Raw genomic sequence first — 13,013 nt, 5'->3', positions numbered from 1 at the left:
GGAGGGTGGTGATGGTGGAAATATATAAACATAATTCCATAAGGTTCACCTCAGCCCCAACGGGCAAGGGGTTAGTTTTTCTGCTTTCTCCTGCCTCGGGTCGCGCAAACTCCTACGCGCTTGATTTTACTTTATTTGCGCAACTACCACGTGTAGGTTGGAAATCGCAAAGACAAACTAATCTAGAAGGCGCGTCTGTTGCTAAGGGATGAAAGTGGGAAGGAGATGTATCTGATTAGTTTGTATGTTGTGTGCTTACCATAACCTGTTTAATATGCATGTTTCCACTTCCTTACACTGCCAAACACGTGCATGAGAAGCGTGTAGAGGTGAAATGCACATTAAAATATGTAACAAGGCTTTAGGCTTTCGGAACATATTTTACCGTGGCGATAAGACGGACGGATTTAGTTATTGCTCGTACCAATTGCTCATTGTTGGAACTGGGGAATGGGCACTGGCAAGCCAGCAAAGTGAAAAGGAAAGTCGGCAACATGATGCGCTGGCTTCCGCGTGTTTTGGCGTTTGAGGGCAAAGGTGTTGCCTTGTTGAGGCTGTTTAATTGTACAATTAAAATTTGTGTTTCATAAAGAAAGAAAACTTGTTAATTTTAAAGCGAACATCTATTTACACCGTGTTTTGCTGTCTGGGGCGTTCAACAAACGGCGCCCGAGTGGGTAATTTCTGAGTTCGTTCGTAGTAATTATGTTTTAACACATGGAACGCAATCTGCGCCTAAACATTTGGGAAAAACATCTTTCACCTTCAGTCAATCAGCTAAATGATGCTTTCAAAGGAAACATTATTTTTAAAACTTGATGAAAGCAAATCATTTCAATTGCTCAGAATTAACTGCTATATTTGTCACATTTAGGAATTCAATCAAATTTCGCCAGATAAAGATTACCTACCATAGATCCTCAAAGGTTGAAACACAAAACCCTAATAATAGAGTGTAAATACTATCACACTATCTGCAACAGGTGCTTCTTCTAGTGCCGTTGGTTACGTTTCTTTCGATCGCGGATTTGTTTGGCTAAGTCCTTCGAAACGTCCACCATGCATACCAACTAGACGGATGTGGGTTACACGTACCACAGAGCTCTAGCCTTCTCGTCCGGGATTTACGCGTCACTAACTCGGAATGTCCATTGCCTTGACAGCTGATCGTCCGCATGGTCCGTTCGGGTTGACGATATTACGTGATAACGCTACGAACTCGGCGCTGTGCGTCGTTGCATAATACACAATTGTCACACCATGTGTTGACAAGCGTTAACCGTACTGTTTTTTACGAACCAGGCGTGGACCCTCTAGGTGGACCTTAGTTCCGCAACTAAATGGCGTATATTTTGAACACTACATAAGTCTACTGTCTGTTTATGGTATGTTTCTTTAGGTCCATGTCTTAGGGAGGGAATTGCTGCAAATGGACAGTGTGGTAAATAAAAAAACCAAACACAACAAAGGGAATCGTTTGATTCGTCGGGAGGTGGGAGATGAATTGCCGAGCTTGAGATGAAGAGGATGGACGCCTGTTGGAAAGTGTAGTGGCCTAAATTCGTGAACCGGTTCCGTGGGCGGGGGAAACCGATTACTTAATGCATGTTTTCTCACCGCGAGCCACGCTTCTTGTTTGTTTTTTTTTTTCCTCTTCAGTACTGCTGGTGACGACATTGCTGCTTTCGCACGCCCTGGTCAGCGGAGATTCTGGAGGAGGAAGCAGGCGATCTCCAACCGTTATTGATGCCGGTGTCAGAGGTAGGTTAGAAGTTTGTAACTGGCACAGATTATGCCTAGCGTCGAGCGTAGCAATAAAGTGTTCCGTTTTGGGTTCGTTTTTTTTTTATCGGTGCTTTCTTTCCAGTGACAGGGCCACGACTTCCGGTGGTGTCTGCGACGGGTTCCCAGGTGACGAAGCTACGCCCCGTCGGGAAACAACGACCCGCCGAAGAGGATGACGACGATGACGACGATGACGATGACGACGATGAGGATTACTTCGACTTCGGTCTCGACGATGACGACGACGATGACGATGACGATGAGGAGGAGGACGAGGAGGACGAGGAGGAAGTGGCACCGGTGACTAGCAGGCCGGTGGAAACGAGCACGGTACGGGCTCGGCTCCTCTCCGATGCGGCGTTCAACAAGCTGTCCGAAACGCTCGGTGCACTGAACACGGTCGGGCGGTACATCGTGAACATTACCAAGGGCGGGGAGGCGAGCGCCATCACGCAGGTCGACCCGGACACGAAGGAAACGGTCCCGGAGGCGCTGTTGACGCTCACCAAAACGATGCTCGGCAAGAACCTGACGAAGACGATCGAACCACTGATCAAGCGGGTTGGCAGTGGAACGGGCGAGCAGGAGACGGCAAGCGGGGATGTTACTTCGGCACCATTGGTCGTGGGTTCGAGTACCCCCGCTTCCGCCGTGACGACGTTGGAGTCGTTGGCTGTGGCGCAGCGGAAGGAAGATAACGAGCTGAGTTTGGGCGCGGCGGTCAGTACGGCGCCGGCGGTTGCTCCCCCGACGGCCGGGGTGGTGTCGGAGCAGAAGAAGAAAAAGAAGAAGAAGAAGAAGAACAAGGTGAAGCGGAAGGACCCGGCCCACCAGGAGGTACGCCCGAGCACCACCACCACTACCCGCCGGCCGGAACCAGCGGCAAGTAGTAAGTATTTCGGCGGATATTGCACACATTCCAGATCCTAATTCTTTTCCCCGGGTTCTCCATCCCCAGACAAGATCGAGACTACGAAGGACGCGGAGAATCGCTGCCGGACGCCGGACGGACGTCCGGGACGTTGCGAGGACTTGAGCACCTGCCCGGGCCTGCTGCTGGACTTGAGTCATCTCCGGGAGTCGCTCTGCTTCAAGAGTCTCTTCGTACCGGGCGTTTGCTGTCCCATCAGCAGTAGCAGCACGCAGCTAACGACTCCCAGACCACGACCTCCACCGGCGGCGGTAGGAACGGTTGCGCCGAGCTTAGTCCTAGCCCCGGTGGCCAAGCCTACCACGACGACCACCACCAAGCGTCCGCTGGTACCGGTGTTCACGGTCGCACCATCCGGATCGGATGGAGCGCTGCTGTCGGCCACCCTCAAACCGATCGACAACATCGTCGATCCGGCGGACTGCGGGCAGCAGGAGTACTCCTCGGGCCGGATTGTCGGTGGCATCGAGGCGCCGACCGGGCAGTGGCCCTGGATGGCGGCCATCTTCCTGCACGGTGCCAAGCGGACGGAGTTCTGGTGCGGTGGGTCCCTGATCGGCACCAAGTACATCCTGACGGCGGCCCATTGTACGCGCGACTCGCGCCAGCGACCGTTCGCCGCCCGACAGTTCACCGTGCGGCTCGGCGATATCGATCTGTCCACCGACGGGGAACCCTCGGCTCCGGTCACCTACAAGGTGACGGAGGTGCGTGCCCATCCGCGGTTCTCGCGGGTCGGCTTCTACAACGACGTTGCGCTGATGGTGCTGGACAAACCGGTTCGTAAGTCGAAGTACGTCATACCGGTGTGCCTACCGGGTCCGAATCTACCTTCGAAGGAGCGCCTAGCAGGTCAGTACGCACAGACTACTCAGTATCTCGGAGGGTTCGATAACTTACGATTGTATATTTCTAAATCACCTCGCAGGACGTCGGGCAACAGTCGTTGGCTGGGGTACGACCTACTACGGTGGAAAGGAATCAACCAAGCAGCAACAGGCCACCCTGCCGGTCTGGCGTAACGAGGACTGCAACCGGGCGTACTTCCAACCGATCACGGACAACTTTGTGTGCGCCGGGTTTTCCGAGGGAGGCGTCGACGCTTGTCAAGGCGATTCGGGCGGCCCGTTGATGATGCTGGTCGAGGCCCGCTGGACGCAGGTCGGCGTGGTGTCGTTCGGCAACAAGTGCGGTGAACCGGGCTACCCGGGCGTGTACACGCGCATCAGCGAGTACATGGACTGGATACGGGAGAACATGAAGAAGTAAGCGTGCTAGCTCCTACACACCGGACCCAACGGCCATAGTATCGATAGTGTGATAGAGTCAGCATTCGCCGGGCGGACAGGGTGGGCTTTACGACTCCAACACCCGATGCGTGTTTCGGAGTTCCCGGAGGGAGCGAAACGGAACGAAGGAGACGTGCTGTTTCGGTTTTTGTATATAATTTATTTCCACTTTATCCTGCCCCCTATCCGTCTTACACATTTCTCCGGTAATCAATTAGTGTTAGCATTATCCTAATTTATAAACTAACTTATACAAGATTATGCACCGCTGGAGAGCCTTCTTGATTCACGTCTAATTGATAACGATGATGGACAACGGGCAATCATAGAACGAGTGTTCGAAAAATCGTTGCGGTAACGGTAAGAAAACGGTAAAAATGTCCCCAATGTAATTTCAACCCAACGCCAAGACAAAACACGAAACAGGAGATAACGTAGATTTGTAGAGCGGACCTGGAAGGATCGATTCTTTACACCTCATAAATGGACGAAAACAGGCAAAACATTAAACAACTTGCTACTTGTTCTCTATACCTTTTTTTATACATGTTTTTCACCATGCTCAACCGTTCACTTTATTCTTTCTAAATCTCCACCTTTTCCTCTCTCTCTCTACCATCTCTTTTCTTTATAAGTAATTTATCTTCCGCAACATTTCCTGTTTGAGTTTTTCTTGTGTATGTTTTTAGTTCCATCGTATAAATTATCCGAAAATTACTTTTATTTTATTTATTTTATCTTCACGCAGAGAAACATGCGTTTTTGTTTCTTTTAGTAGCTTTTGTTTCTACTTATAAATAGACATAATCAGAGCCAACCACGCTTGTTACAACAAGGTGAGCGTATTATACGTGAATGGCATGTTTTTTGTTCTCCTCTTCAATTTGCTGTATGTGTAAGAGAGTGTGTGGGTGTGTGAGTGTGTGTAACTGTTATTTTCAAATATTTCCTTCCGGTATCTTGATTGATTTTAGTTTAACACGAAACGTTCAAAGTTCGACACTATTTTACAGTAAAGTATGTGAGTATGCTTTTTCCTCCGTCTGATATTCTTTTACGCTCGGTAGGGCCTTGTTTTTGGCGATCGTGCGCGTTGCTTTATGCAGCAGTGATTGGATTTAGCTTAGAACCACCAGTTTGTGTCCTCTGCAGTGGGTCGCACCTGGACCAAAACTAACTGCTTGTAGTTGCCACTTTTTGGGTTCTGTAAATTTATTTCTTCTAGATGGACAACATCTTGTCTGATGGTATTTCAGTTTGTTCTGTTTCTAGTGTCGTAAAGTTTGTGACTGGCAATGTGAAACTGTGGAAGAAGACAATTGAGTAGATTTGTCGCACCTTGATCCGACCGACCGACTACTGCCGTTTGCTATCTTCTGCAAATCAACCGCTGCGTTGATTGTTGTGATTTGTGTCGGTTGACTCATTTGATAACATGCCTGTTAAAATCTTTGTTAATGCACAGCACCATGTTTTCAGGTTTATAACGCCATCCGCGCGAGAGAAAACCTGTTCTTCTGTTGTTTTATGTCTCAACGACAGATCGATTTACAGCTCAGCTATTCTGTTCATATTTGTTCAATAAGCTTCTTACACTATCGACGTTCTCTGATTACAGCAACGTTTCTATATGAAAGATACATTCTTCTACTGCTCTGGCACATAGACTCGTAAGGATGCAAGTTTGCTCCGAACTGGCTTTCGTTTGATGTTTACATGAACTTAAGCACTCAATATGCTTTCTTCTAGCTCAGTGAATAGTTGTGAGAAATCAATAAAGTCCACAGGTTATGAAATATTATTTAAATTTAACCAAATTTTTTTTCAATTTTCAAACTACTCCATTTTGTACAACATAAAAGCCCCTGGGACATCATCTGAAAACAAAAATTAAAATTGATACACTTAGTCAACGGTACTCCACATGAAAGTGATCCGGTTTAAATTAAAGGATGCCGAAATCCTTTACAGAACTACCGTAAAAAACGGAAAAAATTTAATTGAAAATTCAAATTTGAAATATTTTGCAACATTTCACCGGTTTTGGACATATTTCGGGAACCGTTTCAATGACCTCTGTCCAACAGACTCCGGTAAAATTAAAATGTCAAATTTCCCGGTTCGTTCCCGGTTCGACCGGTTCGTGCTAGTAAATCAAACATTAAGATATTTGAGTTTGGCGATTATTCCCAACGCAATTAAAACTACAAAACGTACATATAATCGAACGAAAACCAAATGTCTGAATCTTCTAAGCTTGTCGTTTTCTTTTGTTTGTAATGCCGGTACTTTGTCGTTTAGATAAAGTGGTTTACTGGGTAAATCTTTTTGCATCCCTTAGAGTTGTTCTAGAAAATACGTTAAAATGTCATATAAAAACGTGTAACATTAGACAGGCTCAACCGAGAGTGTGTGTATGTTTAGATTAGCTCGGCCTCAATTGGGCTGCTCGTCACTCAACTAGTAATTTTTCCACACGTTTCTTTTATACTTGCTGCAAAACACTACATGAATGAATGTCCTACTCCTGAAATGTTTCTCACCTTAACTATAGTTTCGATTTCTAGATCGCATCTTGTTCGTAGGAAACAAAAGAAAAAAAACCTAAACAGTTTTCACATCCTTCCTAACACGCACCCGCACACAGCACAATAATGTTTACTACCATTGATAACATCTAGACCAGCGCACGGTTTTCATGCATTTGTCTTCTGTTCAACGTACTTAAGTTTATGCTTGTTACAGTAGAGTGGGATCTTTGATAGAGTTCAGTTATTTAAACATCTCGTAATATTCTACTCGATCGTCTCTTAAATCGGCTAGTTGCTCGTGCGCTGTGTTGAAAGAGTTCAGTTTTTACGTCAACATAGCTTTGACCCTGTATTTTGAGAATTTTTCTTTTCCACCTTTTTCCCTACCATCGCCCATATTCGCTCTACATTCGGTTTTACCTAGTGCATAAGAAAACTTCGGACTACTTATATTCCTTGCAGGAGTTAGTTTTTCCTTCTTTTTACGATTATAAAGGTGTTTATGTGTATGTGAGTAGTGACTTGTTGTGTTAAGAATGACTGCAGTTACGCAGTGTGCATTAACAGTGTCGGATAGCTTATGAAAGATCTTGTTTGCGTCGCACATAGAGTTTTCTTTTTGGGATTTTATTTTCTTATTTTTTCATTATAAAACTATTAACATTTAGTCGGCTAGCATGTGCAGAAAAGGGGTTATTGGTTTTTTTTTCCTTCCGTCCAGATCTTCGTCTAAATGCTTGCACCATGCATGACTGAGTCTTGTGAAACAATTGGAGAACAAAAAGTGTGTTTCACTCGTTTTGCACGGCTTTTGTCCTGAAGCGTCCATTTTGATCTGCTCTTTACGAGTGGAACTAATAGCATAGGAAAATTGTTCAACAACTAGCTAGGGAAACCACAAATACACTGGACTCATTGTGATAGGGGGAAGGTGAGGGGATGAAACGGTTTGCCTAAACATGTCCCAGTTCGCATTCACAACCACGAATGTTTACAACTATGGCACTAGTTTAGTACGACGAGACAGTGAAGAAATAAATGCGATTTCTTGATGCTTTGAGGAAACCGGCGCGAATGTGGGCTTGGATAAATCGTGGCATAAAAATGAACCATAAGCGCTTTTACTTGCTCAAATTAGATCAACTGTGCTTTAAAGGTCATGCTTATAAAACATTTTCAGTACCATATCGAATCGTTGAGCTTAGAGATCCGATCATGTTGTTATCACTCCCATAAAATGCACTGACAGTAATGCTGGACTGTAAACAAACCCCCTGCTTAACGGTAAATTCGCGGTGGAAATATGCACTCAAGTTTAAGTAGCAAGTCGTCTATCTCAATCAGTCCGAGTGTGCTGTTAAGAAGGTTCACTTGCTAACGAGGGGAAAATTTGTGATCGTGTTGGGTGTGGCTATTTATTCTTCTCTGTATTTTACTCTGTACACCTCGCTGTAAATCTACTTAATCTGCTCTCTTGTTGCTAATCGCTGTTGCATATTGTAACTGAACTAGGTGCTACTATCAACAGGCATATACTTTGTTGCTGTTTTCTCGGTTTATGATGTGGTTTGCGGAAGTGCTTAGAACTGTTATAAAACGTGCTGGAGCTACTGGCGATTCGGTTTGGCCAATTGTATTTCTCTGGGGGAATTTGGTTGCGTTGATGGTATGCACGATTCTGTCCCCGCTTGTGCATGTGCTACTTCTACTGCGTACTAAGAAACTGGGCCTCAAAATGGGTGCTAGGCGATGCATGGTGGAAGAATAACTGTGTTTTCAACACTAGGTAGTATGTATAACTTGCAAAATGGTGTGTGCACTGATTGCTCAACTCTCAACATTAACTTGCTCACACTCATTCGCCCCTCTCATGCACCAGCACGGCGTTGGCGCTGGCTCGCTGGACCTCCGGGCAGCTCCTGGGTCCCGGGCTCCCTGCTCCCGTTTCCCCCGAGGACTCGTCCACCGGGAGGCTGGGAACACTGCTCGCTGCCCTCGGGCCGTCGAAAGGGGTTTGCTGCCGGCATAAAGGGGCCTGGATCTGCTTCCTACCTCTATTGCTAACGCTAGTACTATTCATAATTATGTTCAGTAGCCATAGTGGATGCTGTCGATGGCGTCTCACGCATCCGCCGGCGAGTGCGACCAGCGTCGTCTAGTCCTCTTCCTCCTCGCGGAACAGATAGGTGCTCCAGTAGACCAGGTTGAACAGGGCGAACACCAGCGGGAACGTTATCCGGGAGATAACGTCGATGCGCTTCGAGCGTGAGCATTGCCTACGTGCAGGCGTCAATGGACCGGAACCATGAAGGTGTTACGCGTACCGTACCGCGCGGGACGAGAAGAAAGGGAAAGCCGAGAAAAAAGGATACGGATTAGAACGATCCACGAAGGAAGGAGGGAACTTCAGGGGGGTAGGGCGGCGAGCATTCCAACTACATCGCAATCGCCGCAACGATCACGAGCTACGCTTGGCTAATAGATTAGATCATCCGTCACTTCGAACGTACGCAGACAGGAGATAAGTACTATGTCTGAACTAGAAAAGGATGAACAATGATAAAACTCCATTCGACGGCATTCCAAACAGAGCAGAAAAAACAAACTGATGATAACAGCATACGGATGGCGGTAAAGAGATGGAACGTAAGGCGAACGGTATGGTCGCAAACGAATTCGATTCCGAGAAAACGGCAAAGTATCGGAAGAAAAACTGATCGATAAGAACGAATGAAATGATCCGAGCTGGATGATGGGAAAAGTAGGATACTAAACTAAATACAAGATTGAAATAAGCGCATCAAATCAACGATCGAGTAACTTTGTGTGGTGGTAGTGGTGTTGTTAGTTTCGATGGGGAGTACTATGGTATATGTGAGTTGTGTGGTTAATTTTACACTCCTTGTGAGGCATCGTACAGTGTTGAATTGGGCGGTTTGAGTTGATGAGATAGTCTAGAAATATTACAATGCACAGTGATGGTTGAGTAGTTAGACACAGCTTTATATTATGCTGATCAGCGTCTTCCTGGATTGATGAGTTCAAATTTTCTTCTTATGATGAGTACGAAATGGCAAACAGAAATACTTAAATCCAAGGACCCGCTATTGGCCGATCAAACATTGATGAAGGGTATGAATAGAATGCTCTATTTACAGCAGAGAAAGAACGCTCTGTAAGCAATGCTGATGGAAGTAGTATGCGTGCTTGAAAGATGGGAGCTTGTACTAAATTATCCTGGGAAGGGTACACACAGCCAATTCCAACTTCCAGAAGAAAACAAATTGACTAGTTGCAACCAATGGTATATTATTTGAGGACTGACAATCAGATAGTGATTGTATGCTCGCTGGAAGTCGAGTGCAAGGATCATTTTCACACCTCTAATAAACATCTCATGGTAAACAATCCTCCCAGGAGCGGAGCACAGGAGATGGCGGGAGGTGATTTAAAGCTACATGTTGAAATGAATCAGGTGAAAAATAATAGAACGGACAAATGCAAACAACTCGCTTGGTAGTGCTTGAAGAAAAATGGGTGTATTTATCAGTTCGATTTGTTAGCTACGAACTTTGCCTACACTTGCACCAGCTAGCGTTATGCGATCTATTTTAATATGCAAAGAATGGAGCTTTGTTTCGCAAAACATTCTAATGAACGCTGGATAAGGTGTCGGCGTACCGGAAAATCAGATTGCGTAAAGTATAGGAACAAGGAAATAGGAACAAGAAACGATAGATCGAAAGGAGCATGAATTCAGAAACAGTGTAACAATGGGCAGTAATGAAAACAGGATAGCACAAACGAAAGGAAAAGTAACATTAAGTAGCAAATAGTAGTGGTAGGTGGTAGATAGCATTAGTAGTGGTAATAGTTAAAAGTAATTACCCTCGTCCCAGACACGGCACCTTTTTGAAGGGGCTTTAGAAGTTGGGTTGTTGGGATGAAGTATTGGCAATTATTGGTTTGGTTTTGTAATTGACGGTTTTGTTTTGTGGTATTTTCGGCACGGTGTCCGAATTGGCAAACGTTACATGGAAAAGATACATAAATGGAAAATACATAATTCGGTACGTTGCGCTGCTCGATTAGGTTTGCGTCGGTGGGGAAAATTGTTATCCAAACGCTGGGCAAATAGATTGTACTTGGTAGACACGGTCTAGAGAGGAAGCTTGCCGCAGCCGAATCGTTTGTTTTAGTTAAAATATAAATGTGAGGTAAGCAAGTGGTGTATAGAGCGAAGAAGAAACATTAACGATGGAGGAGAAGGAAACATCGACTAGAAACAAACAACGGTGACCTGTGTGGAGAGTTGGGAATTACTGACCGTAAGTGTAGCAACGTGTAGTTTTTTTTGTGAACACTTGTTATAGACATTTTTTTTATACCGTGAATGTTATTTGTTAGTGTCTGTGGAAACTAAAATATTCAAAACTGAATTCGAAAACGGACAGAAAGTTGACACACGCCGGAACGGAAACGGAACGGAAACGGAAACGTATAATGGGAACAGAACTAAAAAGGATCCGTTTGAAGATCGAACGAATTGTTTGATACATTGCTGATGGCACAAGATTCTCGATCCGAATTGGTGGAATGGGGGCTGTGAACGAGTGGGTGGGAGGAGCTCGGTACGAGCCCGGCTTACCTGGTGGGGAACTTCGAAAGCCAGCTGCGGCAGCAGTTTGGCCGCTTCGGGGCCTGCATGTGCACCTCGCACTGGCGGAGCTTTTCCAGCGCCAGCGGATCACCCGGGTGGCGCACAAGTGGTTTCTGGAAAATTTTTAACAAATTGTGTTAGTCTTATGATGGTTTTGTTTGGGTCAGTTTGTGTTTTGCTTTGGATTATGGCTTCCCGTGTTAATCTTTGATTTTTCGTTCAAAAATTTTCGTACGTAAAATATGTTCCAGCGCAACATTTTTAAACCTTTAAGTAAAAGTCAATTATTGGAGGCAATTCAATGCAAGCAGCAAACATTCATGTGTGAATTAAAGTGTTTAACACGTGACTAAGTTGAACGGAACAGGATATTGACAATTCAATTGAGAACGCGCGCCTGCCAGTATGCAGCGCGCAATGCAAGACTAATTTGATTTAAAAATGCAACGTCAACATGTAGCTAGCTTTCTAAAACACCGTCGAGTAATCTAATGCAGCATCAAGTTAGGTGCGAGGAAGCGTCGGTCATTAGACGGGCATTCGTTGCAACTGGCGGGGTGAAAAAACTGCTGCTCGGTGGTGGCCATTGCCCGGGCACCACTCGGTGCCGACAGGCGCTCCTTCCAGCCGGGTGGTTGGCGATGAGTTAGTAGTGCCCCCATTGCTCTGTGCATAGTCCCGCAAATCCCCACCCCCTCACGATACGAACCATCGCAAAGGTGGCGTTACTGTCGGTGTCCAGCAGGTCCGAGGCCGCATCCAGGCTCGCCTGCTCCATTTCGCGGCGCTTTTTCTTCATATTCTCTCGGTGCATGTCTGCTGCCCTATCCGCTTGGTGAGCATGAATGGATTGATATAGAAGCGCAAAAGAATTTATGTGTTCCAAAAATGGGAGCATGAAGGGTGTTTGTTGAACAGGTGACGATGATGACAGGTGAGGTGTGCGATATGAAACACGATGAAAAGGAACGAGGAGCAGGAGGAGGAGGAGGAAGATGGAGGATTGTTTTTTTTTAAAGTTGTAGGTTGGTTGGCGAGAGGTGATTAATGTTATCGTGCCAGATGGGTAATAAGTGGTAACGTTAATCCGACACATCGAGTAACGGTTGAGTGAGGAATGGAAAGGATTTTATTTTTCGTGGTTTGGATTAAAAATTATGAGAAGGACACAGTAAAAATAACAAATGAAATTTCCCAGACAAGATACGGTCGGATCATTGTTGTGGGAATGTTTTGACAGATGGCATGACAGGAGGTTGAATTGCGAAAAGGAAGTTTGGTGACCGGAAGTACGTGTGACGTGTAACCGGATGGTTGGATGAGCGACAGACACAGAGGGGGTAGAGAGCGAGATGAGCGAACGAATGCGAACGTAAAAAAAAGTGATGCCGCAGAGAAATGCGTTTGCAACGAAAGATTGACGAAAACGAAAGAGCGTATGTGTGTGTGTGTGTTTGTGGATGTGTGAATTTAGTTTTGTTTGTTCATTTCGCAACCGAAAAACAATCGACGTAGCGACGCGTAACGCAACCGAACGTAACGTGAGTGACGTGAGCAGCAGGAGGAGAGGAAAAAAGAAACGAAAAAAGAGATGCGGGGGACATCATTATAATCGGTTCGAACTACGGTTCTCATCATTTACGGTTTATACGAGCCCAAGAGTGTACGAGTCTACGGAAAGGTGGGGCCACGGTAGTGACAAAACAAAACAGTAACGGACGTTGTGGAAAGGATAGAAAGCAAGAGAGAGAAAGAGAGAAAGAGAGCGGAAGAGGGATAGTGGTAGTGTTACACGAAAACGGGTAACGAGATGTAGG

At 45.7% G+C, this 13,013-nt stretch overlaps 2 protein-coding genes across 13 annotated transcripts in view; one reads left to right on the top strand and one right to left on the bottom strand.

Annotated features, from left to right (window-relative positions):
* The first annotated feature begins 1,601 nt into the window (after positions 1-1,601).
* Positions 1,602-3,985, top strand: LOC131284385 (serine proteinase stubble). The gene is made up of 4 exons (XM_058313240.1): positions 1,602-1,761; positions 1,868-2,674; positions 2,744-3,568; positions 3,645-3,985. Exons 1-4 carry the CDS (start codon positions 1,602-1,604, stop codon positions 3,983-3,985), a joined length of 2,133 nt encoding a protein of 710 aa, XP_058169223.1.
* A 4,706-nt stretch (positions 3,986-8,691) lies between these two features.
* LOC131289973 (glutamate-gated chloride channel) overlaps positions 8,692-13,013 on the bottom strand; it is a 39,812-nt gene continuing 35,490 nt past the window's right edge. For 3 of the 12 annotated variants that reach the window (XM_058319334.1, XM_058319335.1, XM_058319333.1), the window contains exons 8-10: positions 11,906-12,027; positions 11,185-11,309; positions 8,692-8,812 (exon numbers count right to left, since the gene is read on the bottom strand). In XM_058319334.1, coding sequence (XP_058175317.1) covers positions 8,692-8,812; positions 11,185-11,309; positions 11,906-12,027 — 368 coding nt within the window. Of the gene's footprint in view, positions 8,813-10,424; positions 10,458-11,184; positions 11,317-11,882; positions 12,037-13,013 lie in introns of all 12 variants that reach the window. The other 9 variants (XM_058319341.1, XM_058319340.1, XM_058319339.1 and 6 more) reach the window with 6 other exon arrangements.

This window comes from Anopheles ziemanni, chromosome 3, assembly GCF_943734765.1.
Source record: "Anopheles ziemanni chromosome 3, idAnoZiCoDA_A2_x.2, whole genome shotgun sequence".
Classification (NCBI taxonomy): domain Eukaryota; kingdom Metazoa; phylum Arthropoda; class Insecta; order Diptera; family Culicidae; genus Anopheles; species Anopheles ziemanni.
Note: the sequence above shows the minus strand (reverse complement) of the source record. Positions and strands in the feature narration are given on the sequence as shown.

Bases quoted from the DNA above. Each gene is read 5' to 3' on its own strand.
- LOC131284385 (XM_058313240.1), top strand. From the start codon at position 1,602: ATGCATGTTTTCTCACCGCGAGCCACGCTTCTTGTTTGTTTTTTTTTT. The intron at 1,762-1,867 runs GTAGGTTAGAAG...CTTTCTTTCCAG, and splicing joins TATTGATGCCGGTGTCAGAG to TGACAGGGCCACGACTTCCG. The intron at 2,675-2,743 runs GTAAGTATTTCG...CTCCATCCCCAG, and splicing joins GCCGGAACCAGCGGCAAGTA to ACAAGATCGAGACTACGAAG.